This window comes from Falco naumanni, chromosome Z, assembly GCF_017639655.2.
Source record: "Falco naumanni isolate bFalNau1 chromosome Z, bFalNau1.pat, whole genome shotgun sequence".
Lineage (NCBI taxonomy): Eukaryota > Metazoa > Chordata > Aves > Falconiformes > Falconidae > Falco > Falco naumanni.
Window position 1 is genome coordinate 76,399,736 of NC_054080.1, and position 20,992 is coordinate 76,420,727.

The window sequence follows — 20,992 nt, forward strand, 5'->3', positions numbered from 1 at the left end:
AATACTTTCTTTTAGAGTATTTATATTTTTTGCCTGCAACCTTCAGTACACCAGTGTATCACTTACCTGTGTTCAGGAGGCAAGAACCCCCCTGAGCCCACACAACTGCATGCTTTGCATGATACTACAAAGGTGGCAGTTTTTAGTGAAGCACCTCACCTAAAATGACGGAAGAATCTGCGTGAATGTTGGGCATTTACGGATGAATGGGAGAGTTGCATGGATTAAGTATTATGGAATCATACATTAAGCAGAATAGGAGCTGCAGGTTAGAGCCTCTCCATATGCAACACATTCAACAATGAAGTTCCTTTTTCACATTAATTCCCAAAACCCAAAATAGTAGTCATAAATACAGCCAGGACTTTGACAAGTTTTATGTGTAAGCCCCTGCAATGTTGGTGGAGTACACTGCATTGCTCCCTGTTCTGTGTTTGGTTATTGAGACCATATAAAGGAGCCAGGCCCTTTGTGGCAGCAAGAAATTCAGCAAAGTCTCAGACAGGTTTTCCACACCCACTGTTCCTCTTTGTAGTCCAAATCCAAGATGTAAAGACTTGGTTTCTTTTGTCAATAGGCTGCATGCTAGCTTCTGGAGAGTAATGGTAGCAGATTTTCTGCTTAAGAGATATAGAAACACTGAGATTAGTGGACGAAGATGGTAAGGGAGAGAAGATGGGGTAAGTACAGGTGCCTACCTGTAAAATTAGTGACTTCTGCTTGGAAAGGTGGTTGGTTTTGAGCTGCCAATAGAGTGATTTGAGTGGGGAAGAGCAGAGCAGTGACACCTATTGACAAAAGCTTTCGAACAGCCAGCTCGGTTTTATTCCATTTGTGGATATCTGAGCACTGTTAAGAGAGCGTGTGGACCCCTCAGGACCAAGCATAGCCTGCTGGCAGTGGACTTGCTCTCCTTGGTTACTTTTTACAGAGCTTTCAGAATCATCCCTTGGGATCTGCAAAACAGGGGTTTGCAGCCATTGTTTTAGCAGTTCCATTGTTCCCATAAGGCTGGGAGATGTCTGGCCCACCAACCCAAGTGGTGTCTGCCTCACCAGCCCAAGTCCCTTCATCTCCCAGCTGCCTTGGCTTTCTGGGAACCAAGCTGCACCATGAGCATGGTCCTAGTAATACCTCAGAATGGTTCGGTCTATCTTGTCAGAGACAGGGCAACCCCAGGAAGGCAGAAATGCCACAAGCTTGTTCAAGCAGCTTCTTTTCACAGTGTAACGGTTGCAGCGTAGCAGGAGATACTCCAGTGGGATACACTGCAAAATGCCCAGGTTATGGCTGAAGTCTGAACTGTTGGCTTCCTCTGGTCTCTGCAGAAGGGCAATAAAATAAAGCCATTCCCCCCTTTTTAACAGTTTTTCTGTTCTCATCAAATATGTTTTCCTTCATTCAGGCAAACCACATTGCATCTCATAGTCTTTACTCCTCCTCCTTCCCCAAGGCTTCTGTTCTGTATTATCTGGATGAATTTCTGATATCCAGCCTCTGGTACCAAGCAGTGCCTTCACCGTTCAGTCTTCTGTTGAGGCAGGGATATGGCCAGCCTTAAAGGTGAAAGGATCTGAATCCGTAACATGCACAGTCTTTCTAAGAGCAAATAAAACGTGAACAAGGTTGGAGTGATGCTGGCACACTTGCTACAAGCACAGGCAGAGCCCACACCACCATCCGCACCGCTTGGGCACAGCTAGGTAATTGCAGTCCACTCTGACGATAACCTAAACCTGGATTTGTGTCAGAACATATTTAATGTTGTGAGCAAGAACACCAAGACAAGAAGCTCATACTGGGACAGTTGTGGATGAAAGCAGCTATGACTGCCACCTGGCTTTGTTCAGGGACAGTGGGAAGTGAAAATGAGGACAATCAAGATGCAAGGGAAAGACTTAGATCTGAGCAAAGACATTATGACAGTTTTTGTCTGTTGCAGAAAACTTGAAGTTCTGTGTTTCTAAGAAAAAAGACGTTTCTCAAGAAAAAGATGTAGTGATGTTTTTTTAATCAAGTAAATAGCACCACAAAGGGTTCTTCTTCTAGATCCCCTGATAGTGCTTTGGTTGCTCATGATACAGTAAGAAATGTCAGTGAGTATATATGAAACAGGGACTTGAAAATTGGAGAGTGAGAATGGAAGTCAGTACTTCTGCTATCTGTATGGGCAGGCTGCTGCCGCCAGATCACAGGTTCATTTCCAGATATCTTTGCTTCATTACTTCCTTCTTACATGCTTCAGGAGGAGAAGGACCATTGCATGCTCTGAGAAGGGGTATTGCATTTTGTAGGTGGACCCCATTTTCTCCAGTCCCCTGGACAATTTTCAGGTTGGAAATTCTGCATCAGTCTTAAAATTAATTTCTTCAGTGAACACAGTAAGAAAATACAACTAGTTTTGAATCTATATATCTGCTTTGTGATAACCTTTGTTATATTTTACTCACCCTGAGCCTGCCCATCTTCAGTGACTGACAGGCTTTTGCATTGCTAAAATTGTAATGGCTTCCTGAAGTTTTCTGAGGAGAAGCAAAAAAAAAAAAATTTCAGGTAGTTAGAGAGCAGTTGAAGCACAGGTGAGATGGATTATTGTCTTTAGATTTGTATTTCCCAAACTCTTAGTGAAGCATCATTTTGCATCACTGTGTGTTATTAAAGACCAGTTCTTCATTTAGGAGAAAACCTGAGTTAACCCACTGAACGAGATTTTCATCACTCTTACAGTTCCCACCTGCTGAACCTGGAATCTTAATCAATTTGTTCAGTTTGGTTGATCTTACTTTAAATATGAACCAAAGTCTTTGTGCAGTTTTGTGGATGAAAGAACTGTGTTGTGAGCTAGATATCATCGTATTATGCATTTTCCTTATCATAGAAGCTCTGAAGCCTGCTTTCCATTTCACAGACTCTCTCAGGCAGTTAAAGGTGCAAAGTCATTGTCAGCTTTTCTAAAACTTCTGATGAAGTGAAAGTCATTATAAAATAATGGCGTTTTAAAAGTACTAGTCTGACTGGGCTCTTACACTGCACCCACCAGCTCATATTTCTCTCATTACTAATTTTAGGACTAAGACCTCAGAAGTGTTGTGTTGGCAGGGGCTGCATAGGGACCCAGGCAGAAAGACCACATTCCTGATCTCCAATAGCAGAATAGCGGGAGCACTGAGCTTCAGCATTCCCCTAGCCTCCTTCTCTATTTGCTTATTGCTAGTGTGATGTACTCATTGCCAGGGAAAAAAAGGCAACACAAAAATAAGCCATCTGATACCACAAGCAGTGCTAGCTGAACAGGTTCACCAGAATGAAGCACAGACTGTCCCAATGTTTTTTCTTCCATCGAGAAGCATGTTCCCAAGGCATGTCCAGTGTTCATCCCTGTGAAGCTGCTCTAAGCTACCCAGAGATACAACTCGCTTCCTCTGAATTGCACTCATTTAAACGTCTTCAGCGATAGGGGAGGGCTTGCAAGGAAGTGAAGCATGAAAAGCCTAACTATCATATATGTTTGCCCTAAACTATGTGTGGTACTGAGCTTTTCTGTGTGGTTAACAGACAATGTTTAATTATTTCAGGCTCGTCGTTCCCAATAAGGGCTATTCATCGTTAGACCAGAGTCCAGATGAAAAGCCACTGGTGGCCCTGGATACGGACAGGTATGCAAAGGGTTAATAAGATGATGTACATTATGGTGCAAGTGAGTTTTCATGCCAGAGTGCAGCACTGAGTTAACTCCTGCTGAAACTGCTCCTGCGAGCTGCTCACGCTCTTTCTTACTGTGCCCTTTGGCATATACTGTAACTGGTCTGTGTGTGTAAACAAGTAGGAAGGGACTTGAGTAAAGAGCACTGAGATGGAGCGATCTGAGGGTCACAGATGAAAGCTGCTCTCCAGGTTCCCTTGATGTAACTTCTCTGTGTCTCAATGACAGTTTCATGGCACGAGAAAGGTAGGGCTAACCAGGGAATACAGGTCTCTCTAACTGTTTCCTTCTTTGCTGTATCTTGTCCTTCCCTGCAGTGATGATGACTTTGACATGTCCAGATATTCCTCCTCGGGATACTCATCAGCTGAGGTGAGTTATACTCTTTCCTGCCATCCTCGCCGTGAATTCTAATAGTAGAGCAGCCAGAAACAGCTTAGAGTGGCCTTGCCCTGCCAGAAATGGCTACACAATTAATTTACCAGTGGTCTGTGAGTCTGAAAGGGGCCACAGCAGAAACTGTGTCATGTTTCTTTCTTCCCTGGTGATCCAGTTGGCTCCATCCCCTCACTGCTGTGGCACAGAGATCTGCCTGCCGGCTGTTTTCACAGCTACCTTTGGCTTCACTTAGGCTTTTCCCAGTTCTGCTTAGTCCTGCAGTGTTAGCCCATGTGCTGCAAAAACAGCAACTTGTCTGTCCTGCCAGCTCAGCACCCGTGTGCTTGCCAAGGACACAAATAAAGGATGTAAGGGTGTGCTGTGATTTCCAGTTCTTGGGGCCGTCAGAGTCGCCCAGTACATGTTTACTTGGAGCAGGCAGAAATCCCAGGGAGGACTTGCACATGTGAACTCTTGCCCTTTCAAAGAGAAAAGGCAGGAAGCTCAGGCTTGTTAATCCCTCTGCATTGTTTCTGAAACATATTTCCAAAGTCTTCTAAGTTACTTGCTCAGCCTTTGCCTACTGCTCCTGCGGGATCTGATTTTACATCCAGGGTGCTGAGCAGCCATTCTGCACACAAGCTGCTGGGAACTCTTCCCTCTTGTATCGCTTCCCTGGGCAAAATATGTCTGAAACACAGAGAAACAGCCAAGAGCAGGAACCAGATCAAATGATCTGGGCCATCTCTCGGCCCTGATGAACTGTTGTTCACCCAGATTGGGTTGGACAGCACTTGAATCTGAGATTACGAAGAGCCCAGAGGCTTTACCACCCTTCAGCTGCCATAGTGTGCCCCGGACTGAGAGGAGGGACTGCCCAGCTGCTAGTTGGTTTATTAACGTTATTATTACATTACTTTAAATGAGGGCTCATCTTCATGGAAAGATTACTCCAGAATAAAATAATGTATCAGCTCGCTACTCTGGAATACCTCAGTGTAGGTATTCCTATTCTGGAAGAAGCTAGAACAGAAGGCAGCTCTCACCTGTGGTTGAAAACTGGGACTCTGCATTGGTGGGACAGCTGCTAATGATGGGGAAATATGTTCCAGAATAAGGGACCTCCTTTATCTTCTGACCATCAGAAGTAACAAGTCTCAAGTGTTTGACTGTTTGTCTCTTTGTCTGTAGCAGATCAACCAAGACTTGAACATCCAGCTGCTAAAGGATGGGTACCGGTTAGATGAGATCCCAGATGACGAGGACCTCGACCTAATCCCCCCTAAATCGGTCAACCCTACCTGCATGTGTTGCCAAGCCACCTCCTCCACCGCCTGTCACATCCAGTAGTGAGGCCGGCAGGCTGTGATCAGTGCTTTCCACTATAACTGTAAAACTTAACAGCCATTGCTTCCTCCTATGGTAGGACGTGCACCTCTTTGTGTTCATGGAGCCAGGAGAAACCAAAAAATTTGTTTTATGATTGGGTGATAAGTTATTTTAAACTATGGTTAAACAAAAGAGAGTTGCTCAAAGTACCAGGCAGTGCCTGGAAGAACTGACTGGTCTGGGGCGTGAATGCAGAGGGGTTTAGAAATACCTTCTTGGTTTGTGTAGGCACTGGGGATGTTTTGTAAAGTGTCTATTCCAGAATGGGAAGGGTCAGATGGGGCTGCAGGTAATCCTGCCCACTGAAACCAATCCATCTGCAAGATCAGGGGTGAGTCTGAGGTGTCAGGGGGGTTTACCTATGAGAGGAGGTCAGTTCTTAATTCATTCACTAAACCTCTTTAATTTGTATAATCAAAATTACACTGTAACTGGGGCACAGGTATGGGAACAGAGTAGGGCTTCCTTTCTTATGGTAAGGCTAGCCAGGACTAGCATGACACAATTCATACTTTTTCAAAGAGGACAAATAAGTGGCATTTCACTGTGAGTCAGTACTAGCTAGAGCTGTCATGTCACATATCCAATGCAGTCTACCCTTAGCTCCAAGTTAAATTATCATCAAACACAATTAGATTCAATCTACAATCCATCTGTGCTCTTCACAGATTCAGTCCTTGCCCGAGAGTACCATACTCCTGAGTTCAGTCCAGTCACGTATACTGAATTCAGCCTATATTTAATTCCCGTGAGACTCATCTGCTTCCAAAAATCTTGAAGTTTTTTCAGTTCAGAAAAAATGAGTCCTGTGTGAGACAGGACTAGAGCTGTACAGTCTGAAAGTCAGTGCCAGCAAAGCTAGTTGAAGAAAGCACATTTTTACAGTGCTTGACTGTTGATATTCTCTTGACACTGCATCTCTTGGTACCTGTGGGAGAGATTTTTAACACTGAAGGCATCTGTGTGGTGATGTCAGACTTTAGGGGAGTTTTCAGCAACAGCAGGATTATTAACAACTTCAGCTGAAAAAAAATCAAACATGAGAGGAAACTACTGTTTATCCTGTCTCTGCCTGCTTGAGAATCAGGTTTCGTCAGGTCCTGTGTTGGGAGCAGTTGTGTTTATTTGGTGCTGGAATAGTCAGGAAACCTAGTGTTACATTAGATTGCTGGACTGAATTCATAGTTCACCAGCAGATTGTTTTGAATGCAAAATAATTTCTGGAATTAGGAAACATGTCCACTCCTGGCCGCTCTTACGAAGCTGGCTTCAGCGTATGTGGGTCTCAGGTGAGGGATGGGATGGCATTTTTCTCAGTGTTTAAATCCTTTGCCACTGGCAGGACCCTGTATTTCCCTGTCCTGCCAGGAGGAAGGACTGCCTGCCTTGGGTCATCACTTACTTCATAGCCTGGGGAAGGGAAAAAGCAAGGGCAATTCTGAGCTTCCATCAGAATTCTTGAGTCACAAGGCAGAGCCTGAGCTCCACCTCGACAGAGAGATCCCCCGTCTGAAATCTCCATGAGGTGAGTTGAGTCTTTAAGAAGTCCTCTTCATGATTAGGAGGTTTAGGATTTAACATCCTGGTGTTTCACTCTGTGCGGTGCAAAGCATAGTAACATCCACAGCGTGAGCAAAAGACCAGGCACCCAAGATTCCTGGGCTTATTATTCACTAGCTGGTACGGGTAACTGCTAAAGCTATGTTTGCTCCCCCTCCTTCAAACAGCACACTGCCACCCTGGCTCCAGGCCATAGAAAGAGGACTGAGTGATGCTGTTTGCTGGGCACCCCTGCCTCCTAATGCAGAAGTGCTGGCTAACTTACCAGCTCCTCTAGGAAGAGTGTCCCTCAAGTGAATTCCTCCCCCTTTCTCACCATCTGGTAATGCTGAGGGGAAATATTTCCAAAATACAGCTCAGGTTGAGGTTAGCACGTTGTCTGGAGGTGGGGTAAGAGCTCCAACAATGCAGTGTAGAGAGAAAAGATGAAAGGTAAAAAACATTCCTTAAGGAGTCTTTTTTCAATGGGGAATATAGTCAAAAAACTAACAGAAGCACCATGATCAAACCAAATCCTATAGGACATGACTGAGTCTCTAAAGCTTTGCTTTTCTAAGGAGAAATTTTGCAGTTCAGCATTGGTACCATGCAGTGTTGTCATTGCATTTATCCTCCTGGGTCAGTCTCCGTGCCTTGCAGACAGGCTGCAGACGTTCAGCCTTTCCCACAGCCCTTGCTCAGGAGCTCGGAGCATTTCAGTGTGCCTGCTAGAGCAACAAGCTGTCTGTTTGCATGGGTCAGCCGTGGAGGACTGCAGGTCTCACAGGTCTCTGTCATGCTGCTGTCATGTTGAGTCTAAGACAGAATGAGGTTTGCTGACACTATCTCCTGGGGTTAACACCTCCTCTCTGAAGAACTGATAACCACTGTCATGTGGCACCACGACCAAGTCCTTTTATTACCCCTGTTGCTGGTTTTTGCCTGCCATACGCCCTCAGGCATTCCTCAAGCCTGCAGCCCTGAAACTGCCCTCAGCCCTTTGCATTGTGTGATGTGCACCTGCTTCTAGCGCAACCCTAGAAAAGTAGGGAGGGAAGGAGGTTAATGTTAATGTTACACTCAGTGCTTCCTCCAAACACAGGCCGAAGTACAAGCCAAGTGTTTTTCCCTGCGCACAGGAGTTGGTTGCACAAATAGCTGGTTTGGCATGACAGTACAGGACCATAAAATGGCAATTTTTTGGCTTCTCCTCTCTATGCTTTGTGTTCATATATTTTATTAGGGGAATAAAGTAGAAAGGGTGGGGAAAAGTTGTTACCTGTGTAGGTCATTATCAGGAAGGCTGAATGGATTAAGGCAATGCACATGTGGCTACCATAGAAAACTGAACACTAACCTTTCCGAACCGCAGCCCCTTAAGCAGGTTATGACCATGTGGCATGTTTGTTGGCTTGTTATGGAATATGGCAGACAGCCTGTCAGTATCTACTAACTGCAGATTGGGCTGGCTCCCACTGTCTGGTCTCATGTTCAGACTTTTGCTTCAGCCAGAGGTTTTCTTTGTGCCCTCATTGGAGCTTATGCTGTGGTGACTTCCTGGGAAGGTGTATATAGATACATGGCCGTTCTGGCACTGCCCTTCTTAGGCCAGTGTCTGCTGCCGTGGCCTGGAGAAGGCAAAAGCAAAGAGCACAGTCCTGACTCTCTGTTGCAGCATTATCAAGCCCTAAAATCTGCAGAGCTGCCGGGCACTCTCCTGAATGCAGATTGCATGCAAGAAAGCAAATTGTTCCTTGTTCCAGTCTGTGCACCAAACCAGATGGTCTTCTCGGTCCAAAGCTGCATACAGAATACCAAGGGGAGAAGCACCATGGATTATGAAACACTGCATCACTGTCCCTCTAAATTACCATGCAAACAGGATTTAAGGATATTGATGCTGGTGCTTCCACAAAGGAATTTGCATTTGATGCCTCCTAAAGCCAGACTGGCTTTCTGTTAGGATTTTATGTAATCTGAGTCACCAAATTACTAAGTTTAAGCAAGCCCTTTCCTTCTATCAGATGTTGATTTTGCCCTTTAATGTGAGCTGGCTTTGAACTCCAGGATCTCAGCACTCAACTCTGTCTCTCTAGTCCACAAACTCCCCATTTCCAGATGTCTGTGTGAGGAGGAACATCCTCCTAGTGTTGAGGAAGGTCTTTAGATAGTCTGCTTTTCTGGTGGTTGTACATAAACTTTGGCTTAGAGGAGGCTAATATCCAGGCGACCATCCCAAAGGCTCATTTGATGTTTTATTGGACATGCCATGAAGCCAACCCTTGGAAGAGCCACTGGATCATGTCTGACACTGCTGCATGTCCATCCCCAACACATATATTTGGCCATTGGGTCTGCTATTCTGTTCTGGCCGTCTTGCCTGCAGATGCCTTGCAACCACAAAAGCAGGTAACCAAGCCTGCTGCATGGACTTTGAAAGGGACTTCAGGATGCTCCCCATGGACAGGATCGACTCAGATGCTTCTGGTTTGTCTCTCCAGCTCCTTTCCCAAAAGAATAGCCCCTGCTCAGCTGTGTGCTGGCTGACACTTTGATCTGCAATCCTGAGCAAAATCCTTTCCTCTCCATGCTGAGTCTGTCCTCAGGCCTGCAAAGCTGTACAATGGCATGCAGGAGACTTGAAAAGTGCAGCGCCCTGTATGTGACTCAACAGAAACATGAAGATGCTTTTGAAGAAAGGAAGGACCCAGCTGGGCACCAGATGGAATGACAGGAAAATGAAAACAAGCAGTAACGAGAAATGTTGCCAAGTGCTGTCTTGGCCTAGGGCAGATCCCAGTTGTCCGAGTTAATCTATCTCAGTGCAGTGCTGATACCAGCAAGGAGCAAAGCTTGCTTTCAGATGCACACACCAGAAACACCATGTCCCTGAGCTGGCACCACAGCCAAATACAACTGCAGAAAGTCTGAGGAACTGTTAACAGAAACTGTCTCAGAAATGAGATCTGGGGTCCCTTGCTGCTGTTGGCACGTGGTACATGTTTGCTCTAACCTCAGGCAAGTCACATCCCCTCTTGATGTCCATTCCCTTCTGCAGCACAGGGAAGAAACCTGCCTTCCCAAGGTGATACCACCACCCTGCATGGGCATTGCCGAGTGTGTAACAGGCTCCGCTGATAGGATAGCTCTGCAAGCAAGATGTGAAAAGCATGCTATAGAATTTTTACTCATCTTTTCGAAGTACTACTTTGCTTTCCCTCTGTTTACCAGCTTCTGATGTTGCTTGCATGTGCCAGAAGGCTGCGGGGTGGAGGTTAGTAGAGAGATTAAACAGCTTCGGAGGAAGATGTTTGGCAAGGATGTGTTTCCCAGCTATTTGGCAGCTGGCTGTCACACAACTGGCTTCTCAATCCTCATGCTGCCACAGGGAACATGTAAGAAGATACGGTGGCCCAACAGCACCATCCCCTGCTAGCAGAATTAGGGAACTTAGCAGCGCAGCTGGGATAGTGAGTGCTGATGAGGGGGAAGAGAGCACCGAAGGGCTCATTTGCGATATTCCCACATCTGTTTCATGCTCTTTCTTTTAGCCTCCACGTAATCATCTGAGGGTATAAATTGTCAGCTTTGCCTGGGCTTTTCCTTGACTTTTCCATTCTCCATTCAAGCTCCCATGCAGTATAGCCACTCTTACCTAGAATGAGGTAGGCTTTGTCACCTGGCTGCTGCTTGGCTCAGCAAGTACAGGCTGCACGTTACAAAGAAACATCTGCATAGATGGGCAGTGCCACAGGGCAAGCTGGGCTAGGTTGAGCCTAAGGGGAAGGCATGGGAAGGTCCTTTTAAGGTGCTTTTCACCTGTAGGAGAACATTGCATCCTTGTCAAATCCTTTCAGGGCTTTCCTGTGAGAGAGATTGCACCAAACCTTGAACCACATCTCATCAGACAAACCCACCTCTGTTAAAAAGCCACACAAGCCCTGAAGCAGAAGGGCCAGCAATTTAGCATAGAGGAAGAGGCTGTGACCTGGGATTACCTATGGAAGATTAATGCAGGTTTCTCACAGCGGCTGGCACCTGTATTTTAACTCCCTGTAATTATGCAGCAGAGCTGCTGCATTGCTTCCAAAAAATTATGTCCCCTCCTTTGCCGGCCTTGACATTGGTGGCAATCACAGGATCACAACAGCTAACTGCTTGCTTGGCTGAGCACTGCTTTGACAGCTTTCTGGGGAGGCGAAGGTTGGGGGCTAATGGAGATTACATGGAGCAGAGCACTGTGGCCCACGCAGCCGTGCAGCAAGCCATGTCGCAGAGTGGCACGGACCCTGGCAGGACAGGTTGCGGCCTTCCCTGGTGCCTGTGGAGAGCAGCTCCTCCCTTTGCTTCCTAGATCCATTTGCCACTGTTGGTGGCTCTGAGCCTTTCTCTGAGCAGAAAGTGCTGCTGCAGCAGAAGATGGATTTGCTCCTGAAAGGAGCCCACCTGGCTGGTTATGTCTGGTCTGTGGAGCCATTTCCATTGTAACAAAAGGTGATACAGGCAGTGGGATTGCATCAGGGAGTGGAAGGTACAAAAGAAGCTTCATTAAAATGTGGCTGTCTGAGATACATCGCTGGAAACGAGCACAGTAGGCACCAGGACATGAAAAGGCCATCGAAAGACCATGCTTAGATAAGTCCTGTTACTTCCCAAGATGTTCACCCTCCCATAGCAGCATTTCTACCCTAGCTACCAGTGGCCTCAGGTGAGCTCACTGGCAAGCACTGCTCTCCACCCAGACTGCCATCTTGCTTCTGTACCCCACAAATCTACAAGTCCATAGTTACCCACCTTCCTCAAGCCTGCATGAGTTGGGAGATGCAGTTTGTTGGGATATGTAATACAGATGCATGGAGAGAACTGGAAGACTTGGACAAGCTCTGTTCACAACAGCCCTTCTAGTTTTTTCAGCATCTCCATCCCCAGCTCACAGACTTCCTTGGCCAGTTTCTTTGCACAGAAAAGCCACAGTAGCAGCTGTATTTGGCTTGTAGTTGCCTCTGTCCTGAGACAAACTCAGGGCAAACATCAGACCAGTGGGAGATCCAGCAAACATGACGGTGGGTGAGACAGAGAGCAGGGTGGGATTTCTTTTCACCCACCTGAAGGCCGTGGGGCTGAGAGTTCATCAGGCTAGTGTAAAACCTTGGTGTGATCCAGCAAGCTGAGCCAGCTGCCTTCACCCTGCCAGTCTCAATGCTGCGGGAGGTCTGGGACCCAAGCACCAGGTCCCAGGCCTGCCAGCCCACGTGCTCCTGGTGTGTGCTGGAAGACCTGCAGCAGAGGTGCCAGTGGGATGCCTGTCGGCTGTGCTCTTGCTGTGCTGGGGCACGGTACTGTAAGACACACTGGTAGGGCTGTAGTCCTGCAGAAAGAGGGACTCTTGCAGAGGATGAAGTCTTTGCAGGGGTGAAAATTCAGAAGGTTGGGGTGTTCCCCCCCTTTTTGCACATTTTTAACCATTTTTAATCCTTCAACAGACGCTATGGAACTTTCAGTTTAATAAAGGAAATGAGCCACCATTAAATAGCTTTCTGAAGGGTCTGAAAGCAGGTGCTACTCACATCAGAGCTGGTCTGTGCCTAACATGGGACTTCCAGACCTCATTGTACATCTGTAGCTGAGTCACCCCATGTGCTGTGTGAGGACTGGGGTGGGAGAGTCAGCGCTGGCCATCATGCCAAGCAGCCATGGCTTCCCAAAGAAGAAGAATCAGACCAGGAAGCGGGTGGCAGAAGGAGCAGCGATGGTAGAAGGGTAGCTAGTTGTCACAGGTAATCTTCATTATCCATGTCCAGTGGTCAGTCCTAGAATTGCAAGCCTTGTTATATTGCACACATCCTCCTTCCACTCTTCTCAAAGCAGCCGTCGCCAGCCCTTCCCCCTGCCCCATGCACTAGTGATGAGCATCAGAGGCAATTGCACCAAAGTGACTCTCAGCCCAGTTCTGCATACCACTCTCCCACCTGAACCCAAGGCAGCCCAGACAGCTGGCCTTCACTCTGCTTGGGTTTCTTTCCTTGTGTACCACAGCTTCCTCCGCATGCACTCTAGCAGGGCAATACAGGAGGCTCTGACCACGTCCCAAGAAGCTTCTTTACCCCTGGCAGCACATTGCAGACATGCACCTTACTGGGAAAGTACTGGGTCAATGCTGGTGAGATCTGGCATTGTCAGTCATGCATAGTTGATGGGGATCCACTAGGGGAAGCTGGCAGAAACTGGCTACTGTCCCTTTTCTTTTATTTTGGAGGAAGAAGGGGATTCTTTTGGCATTATGATTATTGTCCACCTCCCAGTGGCTAAGTTCTGGGCTGCATTAATAGTTGGGGTTCGTTGGCTGTCCAGGCCGGTATGGAGCTTTGCACCAATCTTAACAGCAAACATCGTGGCTGTATCCAGAGCCTGGATACAAGGCTGCATTTGTCTTATGCTGGCAAAGTGCTTTCAGCAGGCTCCAAATAGACATTTGTGGCAGACAGGGAAATGGCACTCCTCTGAGCACAGATCAGATCTGCACTTCCATTTAGTGTCCTCAGCTTGGAAAAAACGCAACCCAAGCAAATGCTTCCCAGGCCTCCTTTCCCCGTGCGGTGCCTGCCACCCCAGGGGAAGAGGCTACGGGAGATATTTCAGGATCACCAAAAGCAAGATCCATTTTGGATGTATTTAATGGAAATATCTTTCAGGAGGAAACACCTCCCAACCTTTGCATTAATCTTAAAAGAAGGGGATAAATTTCTGGCTGGCCTTGCATATAGTGAAACATAGCTGAAACAGCCAAATGTAAAGTAGAGTTAAACGTAGGGTTTGACCTGAATAACCTTTTAATTAGGAAGATAAATTTGTTGTAGCTTGACCTTAGTCCATGTTAGGAACCTGCTAATCATTTGACATGCAGAGCGTATTAATGCTGCACTTAACTTGGCCATTGGTTTTATTATCTGGTTTTAGGAGCTTTTTCACTCCTGAAGCATCAATCTGCATCTTTTATGGATTTTCTTTTCTTTCTTTTTTCCTCATTCAGAACATGTAGCACACTGTTGTACTTCTGTTCCCGTCTGCGTAGAGTATTGCCTTAAACAGATCAGTTGTGTTGTGATTTGTTTCGGGTTTTCTTTTTTCTACCATCAGTTTTATGCATTAATTTATTTAAAACTGTGGGGGTTTTGTTTTGTTTTTTCCAAAAACAGGAAACGTGTAATATTTTTTTTAACATTTCCATTGCAGTATTTATCATTGTTACTGGTTGTGTGTAGTGTTAACAGAATTAATGATATTAAAAAGCATACATATGAAAACCAGCCTGCCAGCCTTTTTCATTGGAGCAAACTGGGATGAGAGGGTATGAACTGCACCATCTCTGAGCCCACAGCGGTCACAGATACTGAAATCGGGGTGCCAGCCTTCACACTGTGGCCAACACTGGCCTGCTTGAGCCCAGTAGAAGCGGCTGGTGTGGAGCTGTGCTGTGTGGCCCAGGTAAACCCACCAGGGCCAGCCAGCCCCCAGCCAGCATTTGGGAAGCTTCTCCCCAAGGCAGCAGGAAGGCGTGCAGGCTGCACCCAGCCATTGCGTCTGAGCTGAGACAGAAGCGGAAAGAAATGCTGCGTCTGTACAACACCGATGGGTGAAGTAATGTTTTCTCCAGCATTGCAGCCATTTCTGCCGCTCAGGGTTGTCGGCATGAGAGCCAAGCGCTGATTTTAATGTCCATCACCAGCAGCTGGAAACCCCAGGGACTGCCAGGGACAGGGAACAGCTGTGGGGGAGCCAGTGGCCCATGCTGGCAGGCAGTCCAGTGCAAGATTAGTCCCCCCAAAACAGAGGCTTGGACTACCTCTCTGCAGAGCCGTACTCCCCAGATCTGTGCCCTGGGGTGCTCCAAGGCCACGGAGCTGGGGCAGCAGGTAGGTACCTCCATATCCACCCTTCCCTCCAGTGGAAAGCCTAAGCCTGGCTCAGAAGAGACCAGCAGGCTGTGAAAATCAAGGACAGATTGTTTTCTTCCTTTCACCTCTGACAGCTCATTAATCACATTTCCCTGGGGTGCCCCAGGCTGCTCAGCCCCACCGTCACCTGCAGCAAACAGAGCAGGGCTCTGCAGCCCTTCAGGCTGGCATCCACCCTGCCAAAGTGGACGCGGGGTCTTCACCATCACCTCCAAAAACATGGCAGCAGAGGGACCAGCGCCAGGAGCAGAGCAGGGCTCCAAGTTGGCACTGCGTGATGAGCCAGGCCAGACTGTGGTTTCTGTAGGGGCAGGGATTGCTCAACTCCCCAACTCTGGGAAAAGCAAACCCAGTTCATGCAAATCCCTCCCTCACATAACCCAGCTGCCTTTATGTATTGAGATGCATGAGGACCACTCACTCTGCAGAGCCCATCACTTGGGACAGAAGAGCAAACCTCACAGGATCACCTGAAAAATCGCAGCTTTTTCATTAGAAAGGGAAGATGGAGCAGGTGATAATTCCCCTGGCTTCCCCAGCAGGCTGGAGCACCCATGCCAGGCGATGTGCCCCAGGCATTGACTGCACTGCTGTGGTGGTGCGTATGCGCAGCTGGGCTGCTGCAGGACTTCTAAGGAAACACGGGAGAGAGGAGCTGGAAAATTCACAGTCGCTGCTCCTGCACCGCCCACAATGAAGTTATCTTGACTAGGACCAGCTGAAGCTCTTTCTTATTATTGTTAAAGTAATTGTCTGCAGGAGGGGAGGAAGCCTGGAGCAAGGACAAAGCCAGGAGGGTGCAGCCCATGGGAGGATGAAGGCAGCAGTTGTTGTGCCCTAGGCTAGAGCCTATGGGACTGACAGAAAGCCACCAAATGCCCCTGCTCCAGCTAAGCACCACCCTAGTCTGGCACAGCAGTGGCACCAGCCTGGTTCCATTTCCTATGTAGGCTGCAAGCTCCCAGTCCCGCGCAGTGCTGCTCATCCAGCGGGGCATCCCTGGGACCCTCAGGGACTCCAAGCACTCCTGTCCCAACAGGCTGCTGCACCATGTACCTCTTCTCCAAAAACCACAAGACCCTCATCAGCACATGCACTGACTCCTACTGCCCACCATGCTCTTCAAAAAGACCATCCAAGAGCAGGCTCCACAGCAGCTCTGGAAGGAAAACAAGTTTGTGACAAAGGTAAATGCTGTGAGAAGAGGAAACCTCAGGGTTTCTACCCCTACTCAGCTGCAGATGCTCATTGTCTGGTTGGGGGTGGCACAGGGACTCATGGGGTGCCTCACTGCATGTGTGTAATGGTGGGGATCGTGCTCCCTGGTTAGGAAAGTGTTTGACACCCTATGGCCTGTGCTTGCTGGCTTCTTGTCCCTGCAAGCTGCACCCTGCAGTGGCTTCAGGCTCTCAGGGCTGGCAGTCAACAGCACAACCTCTCCTATGTCAGCCCTGTCCGTCAGTAGGTTTCAGAGTGTCGAGGGGGTGTTAGAGAAAGATTGGTCAAAGAAACTTTCTAAGACTTGTTTTGGAGTTTAGAAAGCAGGCATTTATTATGGTGCCAGGAGCACGGGGGATATCTCCTCCTAATGTGCTCACCTTATCCTTAAATACAAGTCCCTTGTATTCTGTACAATCATACATAGATATTACATTTCCCCAATATCCCATACATACTCAATTGTCTCCCCAGTATTCATTTACGTTAGTCCTGCCTTCCTTTGCACTTGTGCAGTTCCTTCTGAATTGAATCAAAACACTGCTTTTGTGAACACCGACCCAAATTCATTTCCAATTACTTCATGACCTGGTCACCTTAGTCCTCTTGCGATGTTACTTGGCAAAACCTGCTGGGTTTCCATTAGATTCAATCAGTTCTTTTCATTCATCCATGAGATTCAATCCGTTCTTTTCTTTCATCACAGATGTTCCTTTTAAGTTAGATCATAAATCTCATCCATATAATACCAGGTCTTCTCGATCACAATCTAATAATTATACTGATACAAGGACATCTTGGTTACAATCTAATAATTATACTAAGGCTTTGCATATACTAAAGTTATGCAATAAACTTCTGGTATCACTGGTATCAGGGACAGGGTCTACTGAAGAAGGGAAACTGAGACAGTGGCAGGGCTCAGCCCAGGGCTGCTGTGTGACACTGTGGCAATGGGGGGTGGGGGGGTGCAGATTGTACAGCTCTGAGAGCTGCTCCAATACACATCCCCCTGGCTCTGCTCAGCTCCAGCTGGGGGGCATTCCCTGCCAGGGTGACATTGTGAAGGGCTGGGGGAAACCTGAGTGCTGAAACTCCAGCCCTGGTCCTGGAGGAGCAGGGATCCCTGAGCTGCGGCCTCACTGCAGGGGGGTGTCTGCAGGACATGCAGCTTTCCACACACAGGCTAACAAGCATAAAGGCTGTGATGCAAAGCAGACCACAAACTGGCTCATCTCTTGCAGCCTCGTTAGCTTGTGCATGATAATGAGGGAGCCAGCAGAGGGCATGGAGAGCGATGTCACCGCTGAGCAGGGACAGAAATGGCTCATGCAACCAGGGCACCTATCTGCCCCACAAGACCCAAGCCCTCTTGGGCTTTGCCAGCTGTAGGACATTGGTTTGGTCCTGTCACTCCCTTCCCAACATCTGCTGGCCTCACACCCGGCAGTCCCAGGGCACCCACCCCACCTCCCACCCTGCAAAGTACCTGGATGCCTATGAACATGCTGGGTGCAGGGTGAGAGGAGCCAGCGGTGCTCAGCCATGCTTCATCTTCCAGTTTCAAGCAAGCAAGGAACCTGCAAGGGGGATCATGGTGCTGCTATGACCCACATGCCTACTCACTGCGAAGGGAAGCTTGGTACGCGGCTCTCCAGCTGCACCTCCAGCATTAGACTCTGCCTGGTAATCGGCTTCACTGTGTGGCCCAACGGCTGTGAAAGCAGGTGCTGCCACACGGCCTGGGTGTCTCTCCCCCATCCCTGCTGTAAGTAGGGATTAACGATGCCTCTGGTGCAAAATCCAGCCAGCCAAGGTCAGCCCAAGCAGCTAGTTAAGGCGACAATGCAGGAGTACTACAGGAACACCGGTGACCCCACTGCATACTGGCCTGACGTGTACTGGCTGGCCAGGTCCAAAGGTACCACCAAGGTCCTGCTGTTTCCCTGTGTCACATGGGGCACACCTCCATGGGGTTGGGGGGCTGAGGGTGCTGGCAGCAGCTCTATTCATCCCCACTTTTGCATGCTGTGTCCTACCCTCAGTGGCAAAGGGACCCTCCTTCAGTATCTGCACTTGTGGGTTTGCTGCAGCCACCTGTTCCCATCCCTGCACTGAGACTGTCACTGTCCCAGGGATGTCCATGGGTCCCCAGGGTTATCTCCTTTGGTGGCCCCTAAATACCCCCTGGTGGTAGATGCTGTCTGGGGGACACCCAGCTGGCACCCCATAGCCCCCAGGGACGAAGGCTGTGTGGGCCAGGACAAGTGGCCAACAAGCCAGAAGTGGTGGCTGTCACCTCCGTCATAGATCCTTAACAGGACCTCAGAGGCAGCACCTCTGACATGACCCCTAGCCCCATGGCATGGCATTTTGGGGAGAGGGGGAACAGGTGGGACTCTGGCTGTCCTCCCATGCCCCCAGCACCACAGCACACCCCTGCCTGTCTCTTTGGCATTGCAAACCAGTAACAATTGCAAAAAAAAGCACAACTCATTTTTTGTCAATGAGAATGAATACATCACCAGGAGAACAAGTCTCTACAACAGCACAGCCTCCTCCTACCCCTCCTACCCAAGGTAGATGCCAGCCCCCCTGGCCCTCCACACTGGAGCCTCCTCAGGTGCCACCAGCATCTTGGGCTCTGCAGTGAAAGGTGGCAATCCTGCAAGGGCTGCCATTGCTCCTTGCAGGAGACAAAGGGTGAAGATCTTCCTGCATACCCATGGTGATACTCCCTGAAACCCACTTGCCTGAATCAACCTGGTAACTACCCTTGCCCTGTCCTCGTACTCCAGCTGTAGCTGTGCCTGTGCCATTCTGGAATCCATCTGGGTGATGGTCTGGCTGCCCCTCCTTGCCCTTACCTTCCCCATCCCTCCACTTTCAGAGAGGGAGGTGGTCACTGACATGGCTCACAGGCTGCCCGTGTACACTGTGATAGGGAGGGGGCCCTCCCAGGGCTACTACAGCCCCTGTCCTGGGCACTGCTACTGCCTGCAAGGGCTCGACTGCTCCATTGATGGAGTCCCTGCCAACAGAAGGCATCTCCACACACTAGGAGAGAGGGCTGTAAGGTTGGGATGGCTTCAGCTGTGATGGCTTTGGTTGGGATGGGATGGGTTGCCTTGGGTTGGGATGGGTTGCGATGAACATGACTTCCCTTGTCCTTGGGGCCACTGCTCACCCTGCCTTCTCTGTCTCTTGCAGGAGTATGCCCTGCTGCAGTTACAGCCCCAGAGCCATGTTCTGGACATCTACAAATCACCTCCAGCCATCGTCCCTCTGCAGGAGCCCTACATACAGATGGGTTCAGTGGGGGGAGTACTTCAAGGTGGTTGTCCTGGGGGCAAAGCTTATTATTTTTTTCCTAATGCCAGCCAGCCACTAGCTCTGTTTTCATTAGGGTTTCATGCAAAATTTCTCAGAGGGTTAGTCTGGGGATGATGGTGAAGACTTCAGACACCAAGGGGTGGCAGGTCCCATCACAGTGCCCATGCAGGCAGCAATGCTGCTCTTGCACCTCCATCTCACAGGCTTAGTGGATGTGACCAGGCAGGGCAGGACACCGTTGCAGTGCTGGGCTGTGGAGTATATTGTTGCTACCCATGGAGAAGCAGTTGCCACATTTACTCCCAGGACAGGTGTTTCTATGCTTGGTCTCATCCAGAGGCCCCTGGGACTGTACAGCACCTGAAATCCTGCTGGCATCTCTGAGCCCGGCTGCACGTGGCTTAGCATCTCCCAGATTTTGGGGCCATGTCAGTGTTTCTTGTGCTGCTTTTGCATTTTCTTTTGCCATTGTTTGCTCTTCTTACCCAAGAACCTGTTCCCTGGTCACACCGTTCAGTAGGCAGTAACCAGCCCTGTCCATCACCCACTGCAGGTCTGGCAGCACCTTTTAATTTCCATACTTCTTTACATTTAGGATGTCACCATTGCTGAAGCAGCTTTCTTCAGCCCTGGGGAAGCAGCAAGGGGAGAGGGGAGGCTGTTCAACCAGCTTAGTTGTCACTCTGCTACTGCATCAACCCCCAGCGGGCCAAAATTAGGCATCAGGCTTTGCAGAAAATATGATTGGTTTTAAATACCCGAGCCCAGAAACTAAAACCAAACAACAACAAGAACAAACAGGGAGCATTCGATTCCCCATAGATGTCCCTATGCCTGAGCCTCAGAGAGACGTTTCTCAAGGCCTTCAATGAGGAACAAGAAGATTTTCCTGGGCTGAAGCAACTTGGGGAATGAAGATTTTAGGAAAATGACAGCGCAAGAGTGAGTGGGTGTTTGCAGGGTGGGAGACCCGCTGGAAACAGCTCGCTGAAAATGGCAAAGCCAGGGAGCTTCAGCTCTTCTGCCCGGGCTTGGCTTTGGCCTCAGTGCCCAAAGACACCCACCAAAGTGGATGGGGGAGGCTGCGTGTCCACTGCTCACCCCTAAGCCATGCTGGCAGCCAGAAACAGGTTTTCTGCTCTTCTTCCTCACCAGAGTTTTGTCCTCCCATGGCTCATAACTTGTCTGCTCTCCTAGGTGGGACACAAGCCACTTCAAAATGACCGGGGGAGTCCAGTGAGGCAGCTACACCATCCACCCCGAGTTTATCTCAGAGGCTTACCCTGCCCCATGGTGCTGGTGAAGAGCAAAGATGAGCTTTCATTAAAACTGGCTTGGGCAGCATTTCCCCCTTAGACCCTTTCCTACAGGCTGGGGGGGTGTGGGGTGTGTGTCCTGGGGAGCGGGGAGAAACTTCAGCGGCTGCTGTCTTGGTGGGCACTTGAACAGCCCTCAGGGGCTGGTACCCTGCCACCAC

At 48.8% G+C, this 20,992-nt stretch overlaps 2 protein-coding genes across 6 annotated transcripts in view; both read left to right on the forward strand.

Moving 5' to 3' along the window:
• The window catches only part of FAM219A (family with sequence similarity 219 member A), a 103,327-nt gene extending 89,014 nt beyond the window's left edge, over nucleotides 1–14,313 (forward strand). For 3 of the 5 annotated variants that reach the window (XM_040579440.1, XM_040579444.1, XM_040579442.1), the window contains 3 exons: nucleotides 3,576–3,656; nucleotides 4,021–4,075; nucleotides 5,273–14,313. In XM_040579440.1, coding sequence (XP_040435374.1) covers nucleotides 3,576–3,656; nucleotides 4,021–4,075; nucleotides 5,273–5,431 — 295 coding nt within the window. In that variant the 3' untranslated portion in view covers nucleotides 5,432–14,313. The remainder of the gene's footprint in view (nucleotides 1–3,575; nucleotides 3,657–4,020; nucleotides 4,076–5,272) is intronic. The other 2 variants (XM_040579441.1, XM_040579445.1) reach the window with 1 other exon arrangement.
• Nucleotides 14,314–16,079: 1,766 nt separating this feature from the next.
• Nucleotides 16,080–20,755, forward strand: CZH9orf24 (chromosome Z C9orf24 homolog). The gene is made up of 6 exons (XM_040578877.1): nucleotides 16,080–16,151; nucleotides 17,959–18,114; nucleotides 18,670–18,761; nucleotides 18,981–19,259; nucleotides 19,393–19,516; nucleotides 20,711–20,755. Exons 1-6 carry the CDS (start codon nucleotides 16,080–16,082, stop codon nucleotides 20,753–20,755), a joined length of 768 nt encoding a protein of 255 aa, XP_040434811.1.
• The last annotated feature ends 237 nt before the right edge of the window (nucleotides 20,756–20,992 follow it).